Source organism: Sphaerodactylus townsendi, linkage group LG09 (assembly GCF_021028975.2).
Source record: "Sphaerodactylus townsendi isolate TG3544 linkage group LG09, MPM_Stown_v2.3, whole genome shotgun sequence".
In the NCBI taxonomy this organism is placed as follows: Eukaryota; Metazoa; Chordata; class Lepidosauria; order Squamata; family Sphaerodactylidae; genus Sphaerodactylus; species Sphaerodactylus townsendi.
The window spans coordinates 61,536,648-61,563,773 of record NC_059433.1 but is presented as its reverse complement, the minus strand read 5'-3'; the positions used below and the strand labels follow the sequence as shown (position 1 = coordinate 61,563,773).

Here is a 27,126-nt window from a genome sequence, read left to right as displayed (position 1 = left end):
GGACAAATATTTTGCCAGTATAAAATGAATGGAGGCTAATACCACACTTGTCCCTCACATACCAAGCAGCATTTGATATCCATCTTATAAAGTTCACATTACAATCAGTAGCATAAGGGAAAGTCTAGGACAAAACCAGCAAAAAAATTTATCAGTGATAAGGATTGATCTGAGAATTTTTTAGAGTTAGCCATGACCCTTAAGTGATTGTAGGGTGGGTTGGGGCTTTCGTAATTGGGAAGAAACATTTCCCCTTGAACTATGATTGGGGAAGGAACATTTCCACTTTCACATTTCACCAATCAATCTTCCTTGATTTTATTTTCCTGGAAAAATACAGTTCATCTCTGGCTTGGGTATAAGGAAAATGGAGAAATGTGGTGGCTTACCTCTCGCGCTTTGGATGTAATAGGTGTATTGATACAAGAGGATCCTCACATCATTTGTGTCCAAGTGATTCCTTGGGTTCTTTTTCTCTGCCTGCTGTACAAAAAATAAATTCAAGTATCTATAAAATAGGAGTTCTTTTTCCTGGCCTGCAGAGATTAGATCTCTTGTATTATCTCTTTGAATTTCACCCATATTATATGGGGGGAAGGGGAGGAGGGAGAGATTACAACTAAAATATTTTCCACTGAAACCAAAACTATAAAATATAAGAGAACCAATGTAATAATAGCAATACCAAAGAAATAATTTTAAAAACCTAAAAGCCAAACATTTTTATTTTGTTTGTGTACATTGCTGTTGATTTGGAAGGAAAGTAGGAGCGTATTCTGCTTCAACTAATTAAAAGCATACATAAAATCTGCTCTAGGGGTACAGATAGCAACTGTTTGAATCTCTAGATGCAGAACTGCATTGGCATGTTTGCACACCTGCTTCCATTAAATAATAATTCAAAAATATGGCTAAGCATGGAAACATTGGTTCTAGTGAAAATACAGTCGTTTGATGGCTAATTATTGTCTGTAGATAACACTAACGAAGACATACACTGACTTTAGTGTTTATTATGACCAGGATTCCAATTTGTTCTTCTTGCAATTAGTTTTGAATATCTGGTGAGGTTTGAACTTGTTTTTTCAAATAGTAGCCCATTCTTAATGGCAATCTTTGTGTATGGGATACAACTAGCTTTGTCAGTCTCCAGGTGGTGACTGGGAATCTCCTGCTGTTACAACTGAGATCCAGGCAACTGAGATCAATTAACCTGGAGAAAATGGCTGGTTTGGAAGATGGACTCTATGGCATTATGCCTCATGGAAGTCCATTCCCAAATCACACCGTCTTCAGCTTCTACCCCCCAAATTTCCAAGTATTTGTCATCCCATAACTGGCAACCCAGGATAGAATTCTGGGATCCTGGGTTTCCAGGAGGTTCACCAAAACTTTCAAGGTTAGGTCAATAGTTGGAACATGTCTGCTCTGCTATACTTTAGGTTAGCTCTGTTGGCTTTTATAATTGTTTTATTGTATTTTGATCATACATCAGCTTGGGAAGAGATTTCTTTGGAAAGGCGGCTGTTTCTTTAAACAAGTGATTCAATGGGGTGGTTCAATGGGATTTTCCTAAGCCTATTGTACACTCATTTTGTAAGGTTAAACATTAGTATCTGGAAGTCAGTCCCACAGATTTCAGTGGAAATTCATTGGGTTACAGCTGTGCTTTGGAACATAGTCTAAAAAGCTTTAGAATCAGAGTTTGGCACCCTGATCTTAAATACATGTAGGTGGCCCACTGAATTAATTGAATTTATTGCTGAACAAGATGCATGTAAGAACAGCCCTAGTAGGAAACTTATCTAAAACAAAAATCCCAGAAGTAAGGTAAACAGTGCATTGACTAGACAGTTAATGGAAGTAACAACAGGAAAAACATTAGGCCGTGCAAATTAATGGGGCCCCTCCCTTCATGTTGTGTGAAGAACAGAAAATCAGGTCTTAAAGTAATAAAAAAGGAAAGTCTTAGCTGGCGTAAACAGAACACACAGTGAAATCAAATAGTACTTATTTTAATTTGTTGAAAATCTGAACCATGGTAGCAGTAGAATAACAGAAAGGAAGTACACAACTTTGTAGAGTGGAAGTCAAACATTAAAACCTAATATTCATGCTCAACCCATTTTACAAATGTTCCTAAGAAACACTGACAAATGTAAAACAGTTGTTCAGTCCAATATATTTCTAATACAGTTCTATTAGTGATAAAGCTGTCATATTTAATCTGTAGTCACTGCATGATGCAAGTATCACTGTTTTAGTAAAAGATTATCTCTTGACAATCCAATAGATACCCTGTTTCCCCAAATATAAGACATCCCCTGAAAATAAGACGTAGCAGAGGTTTTGCTGAAGTGCGAAATATAAGGCATCCCCCGAAAGTAAGACGTAGCAAAGTTTTTGTTTGGAAGCATGCCCGACGAACAGAACACAGAAAAATAAGACATCCCCTGAAAATAAGACGTAGCACATCTTTGGGAGCAAAAATTAATATAAGACACTGTCTTATTTTCGGGGAAACACGGTATAAGCTTTTTTGAGCTCTATCTATCTATCTATCTATCTATCTATCTATCTATCTATCTATCTATCTATCTATCTATCTATCTATCTAGAATACGTTGAAAAATTAGCTACTTGCCTGTTAACACTTCTAAAATAAATTGGTATATACATGATTTTATTATAACTAAATTCTGATTGAATTAATCAAGCAAATTCCAGTTGAAGAGCATGAACAATTGGAATGAACAGTTGGAAGCTATATTGGTGAACATGTTTTGAAACTAAATGTATTATTTTCTAAATGTGTTCATACAAATAAAACTGTAAAAACGGTGTATTTATTCAACAGAATTTCTCTGCTTTCCCCTCCCCCTTTCTTGTATGTTTCCAAAGTTATTTTGAGCACAAGGCTATAAAATATAAACCCATTCTTTCTAATAAATATCTTCATTTTAACAGCATATCTTTCTTTGCTAAAGAAGGAAGGTCTTTAATATGCCTTCAATATTGGGATACAGCAATAATATTTCAGCTGACACTAATGTTTAAAAAGACCCCCAAACCATGACTAGTGTTTGTGTCATGTTTTAGACAGAATTGTTTTACCTTAGCAAAGTCACCACTTACAGAGTTGAGATACTGTAAATAATGTTTCTACTGCAGTTTAAACCAGGCATTAGAAATAGAACTTTTAGCCTGGTGTTGGAAAAATACAAAAAAGGCAACTCGTTCTGTTTATACTGGCTTTATGAATCCAATAGAAATACATGGATATTGACCTTAGCCTTCATATATGGAAGGTGTCTCTCATGAATATTTTTTGGTGCAGAGCAAAGTGAAATCCTAGGTGTATCATCTCAAGGCTGACAGGAAAGAAACTTTGTGATTAGTGGAAGTTTTGCTTAAATATATATTTTCTTGAGCAAATAGTCAGTTGGATATTTTAGATGCCAGAAGATGCTTTGGATTTATAAAAATGGCCTTTATTCCTAAAATATGAGAATACTTAAATGCAAAAAAAAAATTAGACAAAATTATAAACTTTAGCCCCAAATTAATCTCATTTAGGGCATGTGAATTGTCTGTTCAATGTCTGTGCAGAAGCCAAGGGATTTATTTTCTTCTTGAGAACAAGTTATTTGTATTTGTAGAAGAAAATGAACTACTTAGAAATGTGTCTGTACAAAATGAGATTGTTTTTAAACAAACCAGTTTCCACATATCTTGGTCAGAGCTTTTAATGGTATGTATTTTGAACTTTAGATACTTTTAACACAAGGTACCAAGTTACTTCACAATCGATGAGGTTTGAAATATTCTCAACCAAAATCAAACTATTCCATCTATCATCTTGGCCTGGATTTTATGCACAAAAAGAAAACAAACAAAAAACCTTTTGTGGATGTAAAGGGACTCAAAGCATAGACAACTGTAAACATTCAATGCAACCAGAAGCATATGAAAAAGATTAATTTTGCACACTATCGTTTGAATCTGCACATTATGAACTGTTGAAAGGTTTGTGGTTATTGTGTCAGATTGCTTGATGTTGGCACCGGGCTCATTCAGCGCAGGTTAAACATTTCCGAGCTGACTTTTCTCGTCTTTTTTCTTGAAGCGTACAAGGTTTTTTTCCCACCCTTCAATAGGCAGCTCAATCCAAATCGGTTCCACGATCAAGTTCAGACGTGAATTGTTGCCTGTTTGGAAGAGTTGGCTGGACCACCAACCTTTCTTGAGCTCCGCTTATGGAGAATCCATTCTGCCTCTGGCTTCCCCCTCCTTAGCGCAAAAAGCTGGCTGGATAAGAAACGTTCCCCGTTCGGTGCCATCCCGCATCACCTACACCTTTCCCGGCTGGAGGAGCCTTAGGCTCGCTAGGGGCAGGAGAGGCTCTCCCATGCCTCCAGCCCTAGGAGACTATAAATGGTGCCGGTGCTTGAGAGAGAGAGAGAGAGAAGCCCGCCCGCTTCTTGACAGGGTGCGCTCGGGCTGCATTCTTCCCCCCCAGCTGTTTATCCACATACCGCGGGATCCTTCATTTGCATGCCAAAATTGTTCTCGCAAGCAGAGGTTAACCTCAGCCAAGCTAGCCCAGAGGCTCCGTCCGATTGTTAGCATTCCCCCCCACCCCACCCCCCCCCCCCAAACCCCCAATAAGAACAAGGACAAGAGAATAGCTGTGGTTTGCATTACAAATAAACAGGAGGGGGAGAAGGAATGAGCGGCAGGGGGAGCCCTGAGGCGAGACTGGGGCAGACCGACAAGACCGGGCAAACAAACAGGCGGCCAGGGACGGCACAGAGAGAGAAAGAGAGAGGAAGATCCGTCTCTTTCTTTGTCCGCTCCAGCTCTTCGGCGATCCTATCTGCGGCTGAAGGGGAAAGAGAGGCGCGAGAGAGCTGCCCGGAGTGGGATTTGAGCGGGAATTCAGCAGCGACGAGGTTGCATTTGGGCGCTGCTGGAAACCGACCACTCGGTGCCACTTCCGACTTTAAGCCTTCCTGGGAAAGTCCTCGGTGGCTGCGCTTAATTTCTTTCTGAAGACCCATCCCCCCCTTCCCCTTACACACACACACACACACGCACGCACGCACATTCAACAGACACACACGTTTGGCAGGCACAGCCGGCGGCGGCAGCAGAAGTCACTCACTCACTCACTCACCCCCGCTCCGCTCTAAACTCGGATTTGCCCTCCAGAGCGAGCTGCAGTTCTGTCGGAGTGGGAAGGGAATTGCTGGGTTTGGTTTGGGTGTTTTTTTTTTTCCAAATCAGGGCAGGCCACGGAGCTTTCATCGAGGAATACAAGTGCTTGAGCGCCGATGGTTGGTTGAGTCAGAGCAAACGTGAAGGCAGGACACAACCCTCGGTGGATGCTGCAGAGCCGCTGACTGTAAGTACGAACCCGGCTATTTCGAAAAGTGCATGCCTTTGGCGAGAGTTGCCCCGTCTTGCAAGACAAGTGACTTGCAAAGCTTGCTCGTTTCTCTTGACGGGTTGCAACAAAAACCAAACTTCGTCTATGACCTTTTTGCAAAACAAGTTTGTGCTTTTCCCAAGATCAGAGTAATCTTCCAGATGGGTTATCTACTGTACGTCCGCCACCACCACCACCCCCGCCGCCGCCACCACCGCCCGGTCCCTATTAATATCTAATGCACGTCACCATTTCTTGATGGTTCGTGTTGGCTCCGTTTCACGTAGGCTTCCCACAACTCAGCTGTTCCGCGACAACACTATTTATTGTGTCCAGCTTACATTTTGCGACTAGTGTTTGGTTTTCTGAAGTGTTAGGAGGCCACTGAAAAGAACTTTTTTCCCCCTGATTTTTTAAACCTACCTGAATAAATGACACGGACGTGCAAAGAAAAAACGACATAAGAAATGGGGAGGAAAACATATGGCAGAGATTTGACAGCTCTTTTGAAGCAGGAAATCCTGGTTAAAGTGTTTAATTTTTGCAAATACCGGCAAAACTCTGCTGGATCTGAAAGGGTGGGGGCTTATCAAAATGTCAAAATAAACAACTCCACTGCCATACTATGTGAAGTTTAGTTTTACAGAGAGTGGAACATTTAGAAGTAAGAAATGAAACCTCGTAAAGTGTTACCATGCTTTACATCAAGAATCTCATTCTTCATGAAGTTTATTTCAATAGTTTTTGTTTATAAATGTCAAAATATTATTTGCAAATTCAGAAGCATCAAATCAAGTTAAATTATCTCCCAAATACAAATCTTAGAAAGAGAAAAATGCCAAACCATAAAGTTAATATTGGACTACTTTTTAAAGTGATACAATTTATTTGTTAATAAAAATGAACATTGCAAAGGTCATATTAGATGTAAATTTTTTGCTTCACATTCTTGGCGTACGCTGCATTTTAACATTCCTAAGTGATTTTTTTCTCTACTATTCTCAAGAGATTTATACATTTAATGAATTCGTATCACTGAGATTTTGTAAAATGATAGACAAATATGAAAAAGTTATAATTCCCTATAAGACCTTTTTTAATGGCAAATTATCATCATCATCAAATTTTTAGTAACATGCCATATTCAAGTTTAGGTTACTATTAACTCACACAATGACAGATACAGAAAATCAATCACTGTTTCACTTTTTGTGTTAACAGGGGGGGTTCATACTTTCAAATGAAACAGAATTAATTCATAACACTTTGGTACATATATAATCCTTTATAGTGATTAAAAAGTGGTTCAAAAGAAAGTGTTATTTTATACTTAATAGTTACATTTTCTTGTTCCGCACATCACTGAATCGCACTTGTCTTTTGTTTTGAATTTTGGTGTTCTATGAAATTATTTCACAAGTGTTTTAACAACAAATAATTATATTGTGTTTGAAGGAAAGAAGGGAATGGTGTTAATTAAATCAATTTTTACAGATGGATAGTTCCATTTTAAAGTTAATATTAATTTAAACACACACTCTCTTTATATATAGGCAGTAGTCTGTATTGAAAATTGACAGAAGTTGATAGAACTTTGGCGGGGTTTCTTCCACATAGTTTAAAGTTTTTGAATGTTTTATGGAAAAAATTTAACCTTCTGAGAGAAATGTTATGATTTGAAAGTTATTATTGTCTTCAAGATTTTGGTTTAGATCACAAATATGGTTGAAAATAAGTTTCTATCTCACAAGTGAGATATATTTGTTTGAATAAGCATAATATTTTTTATTTTCAAAATTTCTTTTCAGCTGAAAGAAATGTTTTACATTATAGGCACTTTATAAGAATTGCTTCTAGCAAGAGAAAAAATGCCGGGAAAACCCATAATTTAGACAAGTACCTACTTTTTATTTGCTCTGTGCTGCTGAGATTTAGAATCCTTTCCCATTTACAGTTTACTTTTCATGGAATATTATTAACTTTTTGGCTTCATACATGATTTTCTGTCAGATGCTTTTGATTTGTAATTTAGCAAAGTATAATAAACAGTGCAAAAGTCATGAATTTTCTCCTGCATCCTGAGCTCTGTGGTAGGGAAAATGTGATAAAATGTGTACCTTAAGCCTTGTTTGATGATCTCTCAAAGCAAGTTTGCCTTCTGGAAATAATTTCTGGGGTTGAAGAGCATGGTATTAACAGATTTAATGTGGCTATTCTGTGGATTGGTGGGGTACTATGTGAGGTTTAACAAAATGAGAGAGACAAATTGAATATCAACAATACTACATCTGTGAAGAATTATAAATTTAATTAGAGAAAAAAGGCAAACTTAAAAGATCTCATTAACTAATCCGAATTAGATGTTACTGGTTTAGGATACTTAAATGTCATTTTGGTGTTACTGGCTTAAGATGCTACTAGGTCATCATCCTTTCTTTTTCATGATGTAAACACTAACAGTTGCAGGATCTGTAGTAAGTGTGAAAGTTTAGCATTTGATTAGTCTACAGTCACTTCCTAAATAGTGGTCTAATGGTGATTATTTTAAAGAGAAACTATATAATTTTCCATTTAAAAGACAGTTGGTCTGTTTCAACTGTGCATGGTATTTTCACCTATTACCTGCATTTCCCACTTCCATTTTCTGGTGTCCATTCTTAAATTAATTATAATTATCACTTAGACTTGCTCCTTGTGGTTAATTAATTAACCGTTAAACTGTATTTTGAACCTCCTATACGTCATAAGCAAGGTTGCGTTAGACAATAATAGAAACTGAAGCACCACCCATACATTTGTTCTATAAACTAGGCATCCTAAGTTCAGGTCCTTGCTGCACTGTGGGTTTGCATCCCACATAAAAAACTGAAAGCATATGAAGTGTAGCATTTTGTAAATTGTAGCTAATTTCACCAACATCTGTATTTAATTGTTGTATGCATTTGCATTCTTGAGAGTAGATTTATTTTTCCTGTACCACTCTGCGGATTCAGTTGACCAGTCTAAGTGAAGATTAGTATTTTTAAAGTTATTTTGATTAAAGAATCATTTTTAAATACCATAACACACAACACATGGTTTAAATAATCCTTAATAGGCAAAGGACTGTAACTGAAGCATGACTAATGAAAATGAAGATCTTGGACATGAAGTCTTACAGTTTATGGAGCATTAAAAAGGCATGCAAATATTTGCATCATATATGATATCACTTTTGCAAATATCTGCTAGTTCTAGCTTTAAGAAACGTAGCGGTGGTGGAATATATTATTATTTATTTTCAGAGTGAGTTTTTGTTGATTGGTGGTCTGGAATGAATAAATTATATTCTATACATTTTTATATAATCATAAAATAATATACAGGATAAATTTGTTACTACTGCTTTGCTCTCAATTATTTTTAAGTGGTCTTCCACGGAGATAGCTCTTATGTATGCTTAGTTACCACCTATAATTTATTCAAGGTGTACAGGAGTAGCAAGAGAGTATATCCTGAAGGCATTCTCCTGCAATGTCTAGGGTGAAGAGTAAAAAGTTTCCATCTTGCAGTTTTTTCTTCATTTCTAAAAAGTTTGGCTTAGTGGATGCAAATACACATATGATACTCCAGTTTGAGTTGGCTTGCTATGGTCTATTTAAAAAACACACTTTTAAAACTTCAGAAAAGCATTGCAATTTTTTTTCCTCTCTGTATTACTGAGCGCTTTTTGCTATTTTGTGTAATATTAGATGTTGTCTGGCTGCTTATAGGAGTGGTATATTCTGACTCAAATAGTAATTCTGCCAGTGATAAAAAAAAAAACTGCAGACACATAAGTGAGATTTGCCTGAATGACTTTTATGGCACTTAAAATGCCTAGTCTCTCTCGGCTTTGTTCTGTGATCATCTAAGAGATGTCAGTTCAGGTTGAGTGGAATTCTGAATTCAGACATTTGGACAATGTATGTCCTAGCTGGGGAAGTTTTGTTTGGGCTTTCAAGCTAGCAGCCAGTCTTCACCTGGGCTTTATCACCTGCTGGCAGTTGTTATTGAGAAAACTGGTATCCAAGGCTATTCGTTAAATGCAGCCCAATAACAAGAAACCATGCAATGCAAGTCTGCAAAATATTTTTGTAAAAAAAGTTTTTCCTAAACAATTCACATTTACTAAGAATGCACAAATGCTGTTAATGATTGCCCTAGTACGGTGTACATATTTTGAAACTTTTTTGGGTAAATGTTTTCTATATTTGGACATTTCTAGTTTTTGTTAGGAAGGGATGAAATTGGAAGAAGGGGCATTTCTGGCCTGGTTAAACCAATTCTTTCAATCTATAGACGTATAACATAGCATTACACTTTGAATCCTTCACCATTGCTTTGCAGTCTTTCAAAATTGACTGGAGGCTGGACACACAAACATAAATGACAGTGAATGGGGAAAGAAGAGGAAAACCAACATGATAAAGATAAGAGACCCTCAAGAGTTAAAGAAGTGGGAGGGGAATGTATTTCAGCCAGTTATAACAAAAGCTGAAAGATCTTTAGAGGCGGGGGCGGGGGGGCTAATGTTAGAGCTTCTGCTTCTCTTCCATATGTCTTCTTGGTTAATAGCTACCTTACCCAGGCACTTCTTCCTAAACTACCTTAGTAAGACTACTTTACATGTTGATTAGGGGAGGGGTAATCCAGTGTGCAGCTGTCATAGGCAAATGATGAATCACTATCCCGTCATTTGGCTGCCTTCCTCATGACATGTGCAGGAGGGGAATAGACCTGCTGGAGGAAACAGCAGTTGAGGCTTCAATTTAAAGACAATATGTCTTTCACTGCAGCAGTAACCCCCTCCTTCTCTTTTGGTTAAAAGACAGCATTACCTTCCCAAGGCAGATTTCTTTGTTTAGTTAGATTAAGACCTGACAAGAAAGTGGAATAACAGAGGCTTCTATTTGTGTCCCTGGTTTGCAGGTGCAAAAATCCCAAACCAGTTCAGATGTTGCTGTTTCCTCAGTTTGCAGGTAAGGATAAGATCCAGTTCTGCGAAATTAGTATTTTCTGTGAAATTAGTATCTATTTTTTATTTCAGGTGAAACCTATAGATGATACTTGCTTGTAAACTTTTACCTGGAGAATAGTGTTCTGAGAAGTAATGTAAATGTGTGCCTAATGTATAGATGGCTCTATTTAGCAACATTTTTTCGTTGTATGTATTGAGCTAATTTCTTCCTTTATTAATTACCAGGAATTTGTAGTTAAATCTATTCCAATTAGAACTTTCAAAAGTCAGTGTCATGAATGGAACAATTGTATCATGGAATATTAATATGGAAGTAAAATATGCTTTCCTAGTGGAAAATTGTGTACTGTAAGCTTATCCATGTTTACTTAGAAGTAAATCCCATTGGCATCCCTGACATTTTCTCCCAGGTAAAACTGAATACATTTTGTGGTTGACTTGCTTTTGTAAACGTCACATATACTGTGTAAACCTAAAAATGTTGGACTTTTTCTCCACAAAAGATTTTTAAAATATGACTTTCATTAGCATTTGGGAACCTTGGGCTTTTTCTTTATTCCTGAAGTGTTTTCAATCAGCATCTATATGCAAGTCCCATTTTTCTAGAATGTGTTATTTGACCATTGCCTTTTAATTGCCAAATAAGTGTATTCTATTTAATAGAATTCAAATGGCAGTTAATATTTCCAAAGTATTATTTTGATTCAGAATCATAGTATTTTATTTAAGCACAGTTAAGATATACAAGCGATAATGCAGTCAGTAAAATATTGATTTTTAAAAACTGATTCTCAGTCCTTAATTTATTTTGTTTAAGTGACAGGTCAAGTACTGCTAAGTGTGAAGACTATTAATGCCTGTATAGATTCACTGTATGTTGGCCTTATCCCTTTTGAGTTGGGCACACTTTATGTAATCCACAAAGCAAACAAGACAGCAGACATAATACTGTTTTAATGATGCATTTGTTTCAGCCGAAACAGAGGAACAATTAAGTAGTTTGCCAGAGTAAACACATACATCAGGAATATCTCACTCCTTGTCAGTAGACTGTAGATTAGTTCATGTGTTTGGTTTGGTTTGGAAGCCCATTAAATTGCAATTGGGTGGTAAATTACATGCAAGCAAACAGTATAAGTTTATTGCTTTAGGGCTGTAGTTTTTAATGCATTTTTAAAATTGCCAGTCATGCATATTTTGAAAAAAATATAATTTGGTATGGGTTGACTATATGTATTTTTAGTCTGTTAGAGCTTGAATTTTATAAATATTAGCATTAATCATGAATTGGTTATATGGAATTACCCAAATAAATTGAGCCAGACTATGAAGAGAATTTAATCATGCATATAAAATAATATAATTGATCATACAGTTGATAGGTTGTTGTTCCATAGTCAGAGTAAAAGCATTAGTTCAATTTGCTTTTTGTTTTTTTAGGTCTATGGAAATGCAGGATCTAGCCAGCCCGCATAGCCGTCTTAGTGGTAGTAGCGAATCCCCTAATGGTCCCAAACTTGATAATTCTCACATAAATAATAATTCCATGACACCTAATGGCACAGAAGGTGAGTTCTGGTTTGTCTTTGAATACTCTTAATACAGGATTTTTCCTTAGGCCTAGTTCTGATGCAGACCTGTATCCAGGGATGTATCATTTTCTATAGAATCTGGAAGCCCCACGTGATGGAGTGCTGTTCAGTTAAAAGAGATCTGAACATTAAACAACATAACAGAATGGTGAGGGAAATAAAATCCTGTTTGTTCTCTAACATCTCATTGTCTATATGGAAGGTTTGTTTTTGTATGGCGATAACACCTCTGAAGATTTACCAATTTAGTGACGGCTTACTGTGCAGTCCTATGAAGCATTACTGCTGAACTGAGTCATGCTGCACAGGACTGTTGGTTTTCTGTTATATATTAATCTGTCTAAATTCACAAAATGCTGTTACTATGTAGGTGTCTATGTTCAATGCAATATAGTGTTGAAAACTGGCAATTGTCAGTATTATCAGAGTCATTGGTTTGAGTATCCATGTAATTTATGGCAAATTGACTCTAGTAATAACAGTGGCTTCAGGATTGTATAGTATATATTTACACTGTTCTTAGATCATCAATATTGCATTGTTACATTACTAATAATGCAAAAATTTGTGATACAGGAAAGTTAAGTAATCTGGGCCTCAGTGCTGTTGTCTCCCATTGTAGCATGTTTACCTCTACTAGCTTATTAGTGGAAACTATAAAGAGCTGTAGTTTGTGCAGTGCATATGTACTACACTATAGGAGATGAGAATTTAAAAGGTATGCTAAAAACCCTACATATTTACACCAAATGAGTAGGATGGTCTTGGCATATCAATAGTGGTAGGACAGCCCAGCTGAGATTTTTCTGAGGAATGTTGAAATGTTCATATCATTATTTGTGATATATGTCAGTTGTTATGAATCTAGGTGACAGAACATGACTGGAATAAAAAACACTTTAGAATTTATTTGTTGTCAGAAAGTACTGTATAATAACACATGTATGAACATTAGAAGTTTTTGTTAGGCTGATTATACGTTTTGGTTTTCTAAGAAAATGCATCAGTCAAACAAATGATGTTGTCTGTTCACCAGTTACTTTACATGCACCTTCTTCCAAACATATCTGCTCTTATTTCTTAACTGAGAGGTATTTGAGATGACACGTATAATATCAGACTATCCTTCATTTGTACTTTTAACTGTCATTTACACTGAATCTGATAGAGCTATATGCTCTTCTCATCCTTTTTTTATCAAAACTAAAATCTGCACACCAAAGCAGCATTGTTTATCTGCCTTATTTGCTCTTTTCAAGTGTATATAGACACACACATGCACACACATACATACACACACACTGTATTAGTTATGAATGTAGTGATGATTTTAGTCTTGCAATTTATTTTGAAACTTTTTACTTCAGGTTTTGAAACCTAAGCATACTTAACTCATCCTAGTGATCAACCCATAAGATGTGCTTCCTGTTCCTAAATAAACAGACTTAGAAGTTAAGTCAATGGAAAGGATTGATTTCAGTGGAACTTATTTCCAAGTAAAGTGTGCTTCGGATCAGAGCCGGGAGTACTACCTGTAATATCATTTTTAAAGGAAATAGGTTTTGAAGGACTTTTTCTACATATGGTTATGGGATGTATGTAAAAAAGTACTAGCACTTTATTTTCTTTGTACTTTCCTTCAGGTGACATGACTCTGCTCAGCACTGCAGACTGGTTGTTAAATACTAATACACAGACCACTGCAGGTTTGTGTAGCCTTGGTGAATGCACAGTTGTTAGCATGCATGTTAAGGTTTTGCAAACAGTCAGGAAGTTCTGACTCAAAGTGTAAATGTTGTGGGTTGTTTTCAGTGGTGAGCCTGATTTTTTTGGGTGGTGGGGGGAAGGAGATTACATAATCCAGCTTTAATTCCCATGTGCTAGAGTGGTCAAACTTATTTTATGTGTGCAATTTTCCCTGAATACAGTAGGAGCTGTTCTGTCTCCTTAATATGAATTCATGTTACCTTAAGTTTACAGAATATTGAGGGTAGACAATAGCAACTTAAAACTAGAAGATACAACTATTACAAATTGTGATATACTCTTATAGTAGAGAGGCCTACTCTTATGTCCCATATCCTTATTTTAAAATGATTCAGACAGAGCTGCTTTTTATTGCATGACCAATAAAATATATGTTATGAGAGAGACAGGTGTCAGTGTTTGAGGATGACTAAGGATAGAATGAATGGGCCAGATTCTTAAATATATTGTGACCTTGACATTGCTACAGCATTGTAATAATGACTTAATTTAAATGAAAACAGGCCTTGCACTTTGTTTGGGTTTGCTTTACATGTTAATAAATTAATTCAGAAGCAATTTTACATCACTAAGGAATTTTAATACCCAGAACCGTGTAGAGCAAAACGTGTTCTCTAAATTTTTTAAAAATGAAATGGCATGGTGTCAAACCATATTCTTTCATTCTTTTCAAATGTGCCTTTTATTAATATACTACAGGAGGATGTGGTTGATAGATGTCTATCTGTTGTTAGCTAATATTTTTCCCTTCACACTTAGTGGTTAACCTTTTTAGAGCAAGGAATTTGAGTTTAGTTGGGTAAGGAATACTTTGTCCAATTTGTGCTTTAGTACATTTTTATGTATTACACTGTCAGAAGTCTTTAAGCTGCTTACATGACACCCATATTTGTGGCAACAAAAGATCTGTCCAAATGTGACAGAATAGGATTCTATCCAAATTAATATAATACATCTTAACATCTTGTGGTTCTATGGGGAGAGATGCTATTTATTTATGGTAGTTTAGGGGAAATGCTGTTTATTTATTTTGACCCTTAGTATGTTTACTTGGAAATCTCCCAATCAATTCAGAAGGATTTATTTCCAAAATAAGCTTACATTTGGGATTACTTTATTTATTTTAATAAGTTTCAGAGTTTTATTTATTATTCTTGCCTTACAAGTTACAGTTTTTATTTTATGTTACACCTGCATTCTTTCAATTTATGTTGGGGGAAAATGAAAGTATTGCTGAAGTTTATGACATTACCTGTGTCATAAACTCTTCTCTGATTTCAGATGGGAAACTACTATTAACAGATAAGGATGGGGTAATCTTGACTGATAGCAGAACTGTTTCAGCACCTATAAAATGAATTGATATAGATAAAAACAGTTATTATAATAGTAATAGCAAATACAGCATACTGATATGATTGGATGCTATGACTGGTTCAAGAAATGTTAATTATTCAGCTATACAGTAAATATTTTTGTATTCAGCACTGTTTTAAAACAGAAAATAGGTTGGTAGCAAGGAAAAGTTAGGACTATGATTTGTATGACTAATGAAGTGAATAAGTAAATCTGATGTTCAGTCATACGTTTAATGATGCCAAGTGTTTTCAGTTGCTCTCATTTGGAGTTTCCCTTCACATTTATACATCTTATATTATAAAGGTTTCAAATTGTTATAGTGCTGGAATATGCATATTGACATAGAACTGGAATATATGTATTGGTATCAATAGGGGTTTGTCAGTATAATAGAATAAGGTTGTGAAAGACAGCAGTGAGGTAGATTTTTGTGTCTACTTTTATTTATTCCTTTTTTTGTATAAAACAATGCTTTTATAGCATTATTTTAAAAAATGCTGCAAGAAAAGTACAGATTATCCGAGTATATTACTGCAGCAACTGCTTTGGGTTACCAGATGAACCCATTTGATGACGTTCCTATGCTAGAATCTGTGAGGTATTTTTGTAACTTCCAATTTTGGAGGAAGTGTTCATGTATGTGTATTTTTATAGGGGGCTGTTACAGAAATACTCTTTATTTAATTATTTAATGTGGTAGAATTACTCCGCACCACTAATCTAATCTACTCTAGAGATAATTTTTGGCAGATTTGGCTGCCTTCCTTTTAAATTCATGGATGTTTGAATTCTGTGTATTTTTTATCTGTAATCTTTGAATCTGACATTTTGTGCATTGTTTAATCTGCAGTTTTTTTCATTTTGTTTAAGGACTGTGAAGTTTTGTGTCCTTAAGACTTGGTGTCACATTGTTAACTGCTTTGAGTCTGAGTAGATAAGATAAAAACATAACAGTGGACATATTGGGAATATGGGCAGCTTCTATACAAGGAATTTGGGCTTCAGAGATCCCCCATAAGGAAGCCCACCACATTGTCAAAACACAATTTCTGAAATTTGGAGATCATCTAGTGGCATCCAATGCAGTGCAAGGTGCTGCAACTGGAAGAGGAAATTGTGGAAGTTCATAGGTCTTACCTCATACATAGATCTCAACCATTGGATGTAATCCAAAGAATGTCAGGGATACCTAAATTCTGTGCAAATTAATGGGCAATGTATTAGATCTCTTTTTCCCCCCAGTAGAATATAAGAGCGTTAAATGTTTGTAGTAGGTTGTGATTGGCCCAGATGTGTAATTTTTAGTGATTTGTATAGTCATTCTAATTGTTTTACCTTTACATATCGGCAGTCTTTTATAACTTCATTCTATCAGTGCCATTTTGCAATTGTTCACTTCCTCCTTGCGTTCTTCCTCTTCTCTCTTTGCTGTCTCCTGATTATGTTGTTGTTGTTGTTGTTGTTGTTGTTGTTGTTGTTGTTGTTATTATTATTATATTTTTAAAGGAAAAGAATTAAGAGCCTCATTGCTCCCAAAACTTTATCACTATTGTTGATATGTGAGAAGGGTTGAATAGAGGGGAGATGTTATGGTCTGACATGCAGTCAGTAACTTGGGTGAAAGTGAGATATCTCTTTGCTAAAGTAGTAACATACTATTTCTATCTTAGTCGAGCAGCTAACAGGTATTTTTTTCACACTTCCCACCTTGTTTAAATTGGGATAGATGAATCTAGAAGTCATTTTGCAATTAGTCAGTGGCCATACATGGGAAGCATTTATTGAACAAGGAAATCCTGGGATCTTCATGGTACTCTGAATAGTTTAGTACAGGGGCTCTTTTGTCCTTGCACTGCGGCTCCATGTGGCTTGGGTCCTCTTAGCCTCCTTCAGAGAGTTGCCCTAAGGGTTAATGGGAAAGAGCCCCTGTTCCTAGAGAGGCACAGCCTGAGACAGCTATCCCAAGCCACTTCCAGCTTCCCTGTCCCAGCTGCCTGGTTGGCTGATGACGGTGATGACGGTGCGGGGCAGGGGCAGAACACCACTGGTGGATCCTCTTGAACAGATGAGCGGCAAAGGGCGGGAAACGGGAGGGAGTTGCAGGAGCGCAAATTTTCAGCACAATCCTAACCTCAGTCCGCCCCCCTTGAATGGGGGGGGGGCAGAGGCTGACCCTGCTTTGGGTGGCCTCATTTCCCCCTCCCCTGGGTTCTTCTTGGGGGAGCGGGACCACATGGGGGACCCCAGCTGCACCACCTTGGGTTTCAGACCCCCACTGAGCTCCAGGGGCTTTCCTGGTGGATGGCAGCCTGGCTGAGTCCAGGTGAGAAACACAATGTCAGGTTTTAAATGAGTTCTTACCTGCAGCCCAGCAAGGTTACACTCATCGGGGGTGTTTGATGGGGAGGCAGGGGTGGGTGGGAATTGTTTGCTTCTACATTGCCAAGGAGAACAGGAGCGCATGGGGAAAGCCTTGCACGTGGATCTTGGAAGGTTTACTTCAGAGTAAGCTAGTGGAGGATAAGCTTGTAGATCGTGGAAGGGAGGAAGGCCGGGATCTGACATTTTGTGCATTGTTTAATCTGCAATTTTTTTCATTTTGTTTAAGGACTGTGAAATTTTGTTTAAGGACTCTGAAGTTTTGTGTCTCGGATCATCCTCAGCCATGGTTGTTGCGCGTTGCCAACTCCTGGTGGGCAAATCCCAGGACATTTGGGGGTAGATTCTCAGAAGCTGTGGCTTTTGGGACCAGGGCAGGGGCCATGGTCAGTGAGGAATATGGCTGTCAAGTCCACCCTCCATGGCAGACATTTTCTCAGAGGGGGGAGAAGTTCGGGTCCTCCCCGGAAGTTGACAACCCCATTAAAGGCACCAATTTTGATTCACCATCCAAGTGGAATTTGAGGGGGTTCTTTTGGGGGGGGGCATAACCAGTGTCTTTCAACACAAGGAAAGAGAAATGTGTGAAATGGAGGTTCTACTGCTAGTCATTTGAATGATGTACAAAACAACAGACTTTTTACCCCCACCCTTTTTGCTTTGATGGGTAAAAATGGGCCCCAAAGAAGAGAACTTCTCCCTGCATGAGAATAAAGACAGTGTTATCTTCATTTTAGAAATCAAAAAGTATTTGCGGCTCCAAGTGTTTTCTTTTCAGTGGAAAACAGGCCCAAATGGCTCTTTGGGTGTTAAAGGTTGCCGACCCCTGGTTTAGTATGTCAGGGTGTATGAAAGACATGTCCCTAGGCCCTTCTTTGGTTTGCAGAAGACATAGATGGTTATACTCTATTGTATGTATCCAGGAAAGGGAAAGCCTCATATTTGCTTTTTACTGGAGAAATTATATTTTTGTAACAGAAGTTGATCTTTTAAACTGTTAATGCCAATTTAGCATCGGTACTCATGATAGTTAATATACAGAAGTTAATAATAAAAACAATGGTGGACCAGTTTTCACCAATAAAATCTTGCGGCAAAACTTAATCCTTTCGTTATTTAGTCATTATTTAGTCTTCATTTTTTTAATGAAGTATAGATAAAATGGCCAAATAGTCCCTTCCAACTCTGTAATCCTACTTAACCAGTGCCATGACATTTTAAAAGTGAATTAATACCCCCAAGAGGTATTGCTGTGTACAGATGAATTGCCAAGTTGTAAATAAAATGTTGTGATTTCAAGGATATTTTCATAATTGTTTCCTTATATAAAATTTGAGCTATATTAAGAAAAAATGAATATTCTGAAAAAATATTGTTTAGCATAATAGGAACAAAAACCTTCCAATCCCATTTAACGATTGATTAAGTACATAAGAATGTTTTTATATTATTTTTAAATTATATTAATCAGGTTTGGTTACGAATGTGAAGCACATATATGATTAAATAATTGTGGCACTATTTCTAAAATTTTTGAGCTTGACTCTACTTTCGCTGTTTAATCAAATTGCTGCCTGCTCCCTCAACTCTGCACAAATTGTTATGGAATATTGTCTGCCCAAAAATATTCACGAACAAGGCGGTCAGCAGTAAGCAGTTTATTGAAGTCATGGCTGCAGTCGCGGAGAGAGGGCACCTTGGTGGGTGCAGCTCTCTAAAGTCTGTGGCGCAGCACAGCTCAATTTTAAGGTCCCTGCTCTGCCCTGTTGCCCACCCCTCAAGTGGACACTTATATTCATGTTTGCAAGGCTCTGTGGATTAGGGTATAATTCTATAGGTATAGTATACATTTCTCTGGCTGTTCTAAAATCATGCACTGGGAAACAAGAATAAGAAGCATCTTTTTGTGAGCACCCTTCTTTCCAAATCCTATTTAATGCTGGGGCAATGGCCATGCTGGCAGGGGCTGATGGGATTTATAATCCATGAACATCTGGAGAGCTGCAGGTTGCAGACCCCTGGGATAGACTATCTGCTTCCGGGCCCTATCATTCCCTGGCACCGTGTCCTCTTTGCACATGCCTCTTGTTTCCAATTGCAGCCACAGCATGTTTTCAGAATCACTTCAGTTTGTATGGTACAATAATTTTAATTGTAGTAATGCGATGTATATTTCAATGGTATGTATTTTAGTTGCTATACTGGAACTTTAAAGTTTCACATCCTGAACCATTTTGAAAGGGTAGATTAGAAATCTTAACAAATAAAGATTAAACACTTAATATAAATTAATGAGATTGATTAATATAAATTAATTGATTAATATAAATGAATGAGATTGATAAAGTTATTTAAATACATTTTATTTTTTCAGAAAATTAATATATTACATATTTAATATATTTGACTATTGAAATGCTTCAAATGGAGGACCCGCAAGCACTATTGATAGGGAACTCATTTCTCCTCTCTCACTGTTTCGTCTTTGCCTTCCCTGACAGCTCTCAAAGCTTACCTCCACCCTTTTCCAGCTTCCTTTTCTCCTTCCCACTCCCAGTCATGACCTTTGCCTCTCCCTGGCAGTCTCTCCTCAGGAAACTCTGGCCAGGTTTTGCAGTACAGGTTGACCTGAATCTATTTGTATGACGGGAAAACTGCAAAGGCTTGTGAGAGTACTTTACTTTCCTGGGCAAATCATGCAAGTTGCAGGGTAGCATGTCGCCCCAGTGGTTGCTACTCGTCCTAGACCAGATCAGTCTTCCCCCCAAAGTTCTTCCCCTCTCACTGCCTTTTAATGACAGAAGTCAAGCCTGAAGGCTGGCAATACTGTTGTGGTTGCCTAGCAAGGGTCACTGAGAGGCATTTATTTCCTAAAGTTATAGGTGTTTTCTGTTATCATTTGTGGGAGTTAACTTTTGTCCAGTTATGGGGTGGCCTCCCAGCACCCAGCAGCCTGTTCCAACCTCTTCCTTGCCACAAATGCACACCCAGGAACCCTGGAGTATCCCACAACTGACAGTCCCATTCCTGGATATACCACAAGGGGCAGGGACTTCTATGAAGCCAGCAGCAAGAAGGAACAGCAGAGAAATGGCAGGAGAGTCTGAGCAGCAAGAGCAAGCCTCAGTAGTTTCAGGGAACAGGGTGGAGGCAGCATAGCCCTAGCCAAGCTGCAGTCAGCCACCCTCAGCAGTCTCAGAGAGGGGACAGGGTCAACACAGCCCCAGGCAGGCTGCAGTGAAGGAGGAGAGACGCGAAGGCTGAAGAGTTAGTCTCAGGCCAGCAGGGCAAGACAGACAGCTCACCAGCGACTAGGAAGTTGGAGCAAGGAGCTCCCAGGAGGGAGGGAACTTCTTGAGAGGGATAAAGTGGAGGCATGGCAGGAGGAAGAAGGTTGGTGTAGTGCATGGGCTCATGTTCGCAAGTGTGCTGTTAACTGCCTGACAAACTTTAAGGAGCTTATGAATAGAAGCCACAGGCACATCCTGTTAGTTCCAGAAGGGTAGCCAAGTCCCTATGGGCCAAGATGACTTTCCTTGTAGAGGTGGTAGGCAGAGGAGCTCTCACAACTCTCCAAAGTGTTTTATTTTAAGAACATAAGAAGGAGCCTGCTGGATTAGACCAGAGTCCATCTAGTCCAGCACTCTGCTACTCACAGTGGCCCACCAAGGTGCCTTTGGGAGCTCACATGCAGGATGTGAAAGCTATAGCCCTCTTCTGCTGCTGCTCCTGAGCACTGGTGTGCTAAGGCATTTGCAGTCTCAGATTAAAGAGGATCAAGATTGGTAGCCATAAATCTGTCCAAGCCCCCTTTAAAACTATCCAGGTTAGTGGCCATCACCACCTCCTGTGACAGAATATTCCAAACACAAATCACACGTTACATGAAGAAATGTTTCCTTTTATTAGTCCTAATTCTTCCCCCCAGCATTTTCAATATATGACCCCTGGTTTTAGTATTGTGAGAAAGAGAGAAAAATTTCTCTCTGTCAACATTTTCTACCCCATGCATAATTTTATAGACTTCAATCATATCCCCTTCAGACGTCTCCTCTCCAAACTAAAGAGTCCCAAACGCTTTAGCTTCTCCTCATAAGGAAGGTGCTCCAATCTTTCAGTCATCCTCGTTGCCCTTCTCTGCACTTTTTCTATCTCTTCGATATCCTTTTTGAGATGTGGCGACCAGAACCGAACACAGTACTCTAAGTGCGGTCGCACTGCTGCTTTATATAAGCTCATGACAGTCTTTGCAGTTTTATTATCAATCCTCAGCATAGAGTTTGCCTTTTTCACAGCTGCCATACATTGAGTTGACATTCCCATGGAACTATTAAATAAGACGCCCAAATTTTAGATTTTAATTTATTTTTTTTGCACACATGGGGCTTTTCTGTGGTGTGTGAAAAGATCTTTTCTGCCCATAGCCACAATCTCTGGATTTATTTAATATTGGGATTATCAAAGACAGCAAGGAAACACAGAGATATTTCCCATCCCATCTTTCTTCACAGAAAGTTGACATCCCAACGTTCCATAGAACTGGCAAGTTATTAAATATAAAAAAGAGGGTGGAGTTTAAAGAAAAGGAACATTCTATCTCATGTGTATGAAGACTTTGGGTGTTTGAAAGCTGTAGGAGTTTCTTTGTGGGACATGTGACTACTCAGACATACAGCCAAATACAATTGGGTAAGGTGTTTCACAGGGTTGTAATACTGGTTTAAAGAATTAACACATTTATTGTGGTATTTGCTTTTGTGGTTGAGAGTCAATTTATGCATCTCTAAGCTGCCACAAAAATATTTGTTGATTTTTCTGCAGCACACTTGTAAAAGTATCTTCTGGGATTTATTGTCAGTGAATTAATCAATATGAAATCTTTTAAAGATAATTGAATATAAAACAATAAATATTATACCCAGTACTTCAGTTTCTCTTTTCCTATCAGTGATCTTCATGAATGATTTGTTTACCTAAATTGTTCATAGGTTGCTGAACCAAAATATATTTTTGTTACCTTAAAATATAATCTGAAAACTCATGTGCTCATTTGCTTTTTGTGCAAAATAAACTGTACTTACAAGTAAATGGTATAATTATAAAATTAGTAGGTTTTCTTATGATCCTGTCTGTATTCATGTAGACACTTATCAAGATCACTTGAGGAAAAGTGCTAAATGCATGATTTCATGAACAAATTGGCTCTTTCCTTGTTCTCCTTTCACTTTTTACTGAGATTGGGACACTTAGACTGAAGCTTTAAGCCAATTCTCACCAGTTTAGTCCCAATGATAGGTGAATTGAGCCAAGGACTTGTCTGAAAACAGAGTTAAGTACTGTATTGTAGAATGAAAGCTCAGAACATTTCAGAAACAAAACCTGGTAAACTTTGAAGAATGTTATTCCATAGCAAGGTAAATACATTCTTTTTAATTTTGTGACAGTCATAAATATTGATAAATGTATCACTATAATAAATAGAATATATGGGTCCATTTATAATGCATCCTCAAAAATCAATTTTTCTTCATGGTTTTTAAGTGTGTTTGATACAAATCAATTGACTTAATTATAAGGAAATATGTTCAGACTTTAACAAGTTATTTTGTATTAACTCACATTTAATTTATAAGCAAATTATTGTTTAAAAAACTAACTGATGTCAAACTTACCTGCATGAAAAGAGATTTTAAAACAAATCTGCCACAGCCAATGATTTGGGCACTCATTTTTTCTCCAGCATTGACCATTAGAGTTGCCGATAACCTGTAGAATTTTTTTTTGCCCTGAACAGAAGCTTAATGTATAGAAATGGCAGTTGAAGCTTTTAACAGAACAGATGTAAATAACATCACCCGGTAAACAACATTACATGGGCAGCCCAATTGGGGGGGGGGTGTCAGATCCCACTCTGGAGCTGCGCACCCCTGCGCTGGCGGAAATTCCCTTTCCATTGGAATGTGCCAGATGAGGGAAAACTTACTTGGGTGTTTGGGAGCTATGTGGCTTCACAGTGTCCAGTCTGGAAGCTGGCTCCATTGCCCAGTGTCCTACCTGAAATGCTGCTCCGGCGTGGCTGGGGGCACTCCAGGCGGTGGGCTGACCTTACTCAGCTACCAGAAACTGATCGACCCCATACGCCAGCAGAACCACCAGCAGAGATATGGCACAATTTTCATGGTGTACGTTCTGGTCCAGGGGGGATTGTTGGAGGGTTTTAAAAAAACTTTTTAGGACTTCCTCCACTGTAGGAAAGCCCTTTGGAGTGGGCTGGAATTAGGTTTGGCTTGCATAATTCTCTGGCTCTTGTCTATAAAATATATTGACTTGAACAAATTTCATGAACACTAGATAGTATTTGCTTTGGAAAATACTTCCTCTTCTGCTAAAAATGCCACTTGTGCAAGGGCCCACAGAAAACCATTGATCCTGTACAAATGGAAATTTTAGAAGGGGAAGTGCAGTCTCCATAGAATTGAGACTAGGATGAACGTAACTCGTGCCTTCACTAGAGGTATTTAGGTTTCTTTCTGCCTGCTACTGAAGGTGAATAAGTTTTTCAAAGAAGTAGGAAGACAGTGTACTCAAAAAATAGAAAAGGCTTCATGCATTCCTTTGTGACAGCACTGCTAAAATTTCACACGGAACTATTGCATTATAAAAGAATGCTGTAATTAGTTGGTACCTGTGAATTGTTTTGTCACTACATTGCCATCATATTGTCTTAACAATTCTAAATATTTTATTGCATCATTCCATTAAAATATACTGTATTTCATTTTATTTACTTCATGTTATTTTAACTTAAAATGTCAAATACATTCATACACCACATAGAAGGTTCTTCTGTATTATTTGTACTAAGTTTCCAGTGCATACTGGAATCTCTTGCAGGAAAGGTTTCCTAAAAACAACTTCAGAAAAGGAAGATTCATCACAAGAATTGTGGTTTATCATGCTTGCAGATTATTAGTCATTTTATTTACATCTTTTAAAAAACATAGGCTTTATGTTTTTTAAAAATACATGTTTATGTAATTAGTAGTTGTCAAATTCTTAATTTTTTAAATTAAAACAAATAGTATGTATGTCATGAGATTCCTAAGATGTGATGATTTCATTGAAAAAAAGCTGCAACAATAATGCATTCTGGAGTCAACAACTGAACTGAATGTCTTGAATGTCTTGTTTTTGTGTGCTCTATTATATCTTGTACTACAGTAGAACCTCAGTTTTCATTGCCTTCAGTTTTCATCAATTTCGGTTTTCATCTTTTTTTCAGTGAAAAATTTGTCTTGGTTTTCATTGATTTGCCTCGGTTTTCATTGATTTTCAGTAAGGTGCAGAGGTTTCAGTAAGGCGCAGAGAAAAATCACCCAGACAAAGCTGTTGCAGGCCATGTCTGCATCTTGTTTAATGACAATGTCTTGCCCCGTTTCAGACAAATCTTAAAGAGGCCTCAGAAACAGACCTCTTTGGACAGCTTTCTGGTGCGACATTAGTCCACTGGCACTGAAGCTGGTCCTAGTGTTATTGTTTGTTACTGTTTTCAGCATTAAACACTATGGCTGATTCCGCATGGGCCAAAAACAGCAGTGTGAAAATGGTGTGAAAACAGTATAAACCCTTTTATACCATTTTAAACCCTTTTACACCATTTTCACACCATTTTCACACTGCTGTTTTTGGCCCATGCGGAATCAGCCTATGTTTATTCACCAAAAATGTGTTTTTGGTATGTTTTTTGGAGTGCTTAGAACGGATTAATTGGATTTACATTGATTCCTATGGGAAAGTTTGCCTCGGTTTTTATTGGTTTCAGTTTTCATCTATTCTTTTCAGACGGATTACCAACAAAAACCGAGGTTCCACTGTACTTGCAAAAAGCACCCTAGTAGAGAATGAACATCAGGGGTGAAGCAAAAGGGAACTGTGACTGGGGCACGCATCTGCCCTACACCCTTGTCATGCCACCACCATGCCCCCGGAACGCCCTTGCCACGCCCCCACAAGGGCGAGCACTCGGTGCATTGCGTCCCTCGTCCCCTTCCTGTTCCCTTGATTTAATAAAGAAATAAGATTTTATTTTCCTCAAACAATGTTATTTCACCCATTTTTGTCCAGTTTGGCAGAATGTGAGTTTGCTACTTAAAAGTGCTTGCTTTTGAATGTTAACTGGCAAACTGTGTGCATTCACTTTTCTTTCAAACCAGGATTACACACCTGAATTGAATTAATCCTTTGGAATCCTAGTTTGCAAGTCAAAGGCAAATCATAGGCTGATTCCCCATGGGCCAAAAATAGCAGTGTGAAAACGATGTGAAAATGGTGTAAAAGGGTTTAAAACGGTGTAAAAGGGTTTATACTGTTTTCACACTGTTGTCACACCACTGTTTTTGGCCCATGCAGAATCAGCCATAGTTTGTCAATTCATGTTTGTGTGAACATTCATGAAACTCTCTAAAGGCTGATGGTGGCAAACTGTGATATTCCATCTGAACCATACTAAAAATTCGTACTTCAGGAATCATTTTCCTGGGAACTGTTTCTTTGTTATCCTTAAGATCAAATTAATTTTTCTAAAAATAATCATGTAAATACTTTATGAATATAAAGAATTGATGCTGCAAAATGTTGCAGAGTTAAAATCACGTTGCATTTTGCTCTTTGCTGTTGACAAATGGATGTGATAGTGGTGATATTAGGATCATTGTAGCTACAGAGGCAGTTCACTTGAGGAGATGGTGACTGCAATGAAACCTTTGACTTTCTGGAGACACCTCATATTTAACTGGAAAACCTCCCATGCCTGTATCTAGTCCAAACGCCCCGAACAGCAATCATGCTTGCTTGCAACTACAGCACCAACCATTCGAGCAGGGCCATTGGCCCTTCAAGGTGAGCCAGAAGTAGCTTGAGTCGATAACAACTCCATTCCAGGTTCAGAAAAAGGCCGACAGCTGTGTACCATCCTGGATTGGCTTACGACACGCAACTTTTTTGGTTGGAAGAATGGAACTACTGTGCAAATGGTGTGATGTCCCACCATTAGCCTCATGGTCTGGAGTTGCATACTCCTGTTCTGCTTGATTGTTGTGAATAGTGTGGCCATCAATCAAACAGCCTTTTGTTTACTACCTTCTTTATTGGGATCCATTCATTGTCTTGTGATTCTTCCAAATGTTTAGCATGGATGTTGTTGTACAACTAGATCTAAAATAATCAGTTGTTCCTGAGTATGGTTGTTTTTGGAAGGAGTGATTGGATTTTATATTGGCTGGTCCTTGGGAGTGAATGCAAGCAAGTAAATTTTAATTATAGCTCCTCTGAGAAAATACAATAAAACACATGTGTGGGGTACTTTCAATGTATATGTACCATCATTATGAGTTAGGACAGAACTGGTTTTTTTTCCCCAGTGCAGACATTCAGGTACAATTCTAGGCAGCTGTGTACATGGGCAGGGGAAAAGCCTGCACATAGCCAGTGAAGTTTTGAAAACTTATTCTGCTAAACTTTTGAATAAAAAGTGGCTTTCCTAACCTGTTGCAATAAAAACCTTCAAAATAACTCCCTCTATACACAAGCTTCCTCTCTGGTAC

General features: G+C 37.8%; 1 protein-coding gene across 19 annotated transcripts in view; it reads left to right on the top strand.

Annotated features, from left to right (window-relative positions):
• The first annotated feature begins 5,050 nt into the window (after window positions 1-5,050).
• EYA1 (EYA transcriptional coactivator and phosphatase 1) overlaps window positions 5,051-27,126 on the top strand; it is a 128,035-nt gene continuing 105,959 nt past the window's right edge. For 9 of the 19 annotated variants that reach the window (XR_007245454.1, XR_007245453.1, XR_007245452.1 and 6 more), the window contains exons 1-3: window positions 9,994-10,060; window positions 10,379-10,428; window positions 11,868-11,995. Coding sequence is in view for 7 of the 19 variants with exons in the window: in XM_048507745.1 (XP_048363702.1) it covers window positions 11,872-11,995 (124 nt within the window). In the remaining 12 variants the exon portion in view is untranslated. Of the gene's footprint in view, window positions 5,405-9,993; window positions 10,061-10,378; window positions 10,429-11,867; window positions 11,996-13,662; window positions 13,726-27,126 lie in introns of those variants that run through there. The other 10 variants (XR_007245447.1, XR_007245448.1, XR_007245445.1 and 7 more) reach the window with 5 other exon arrangements.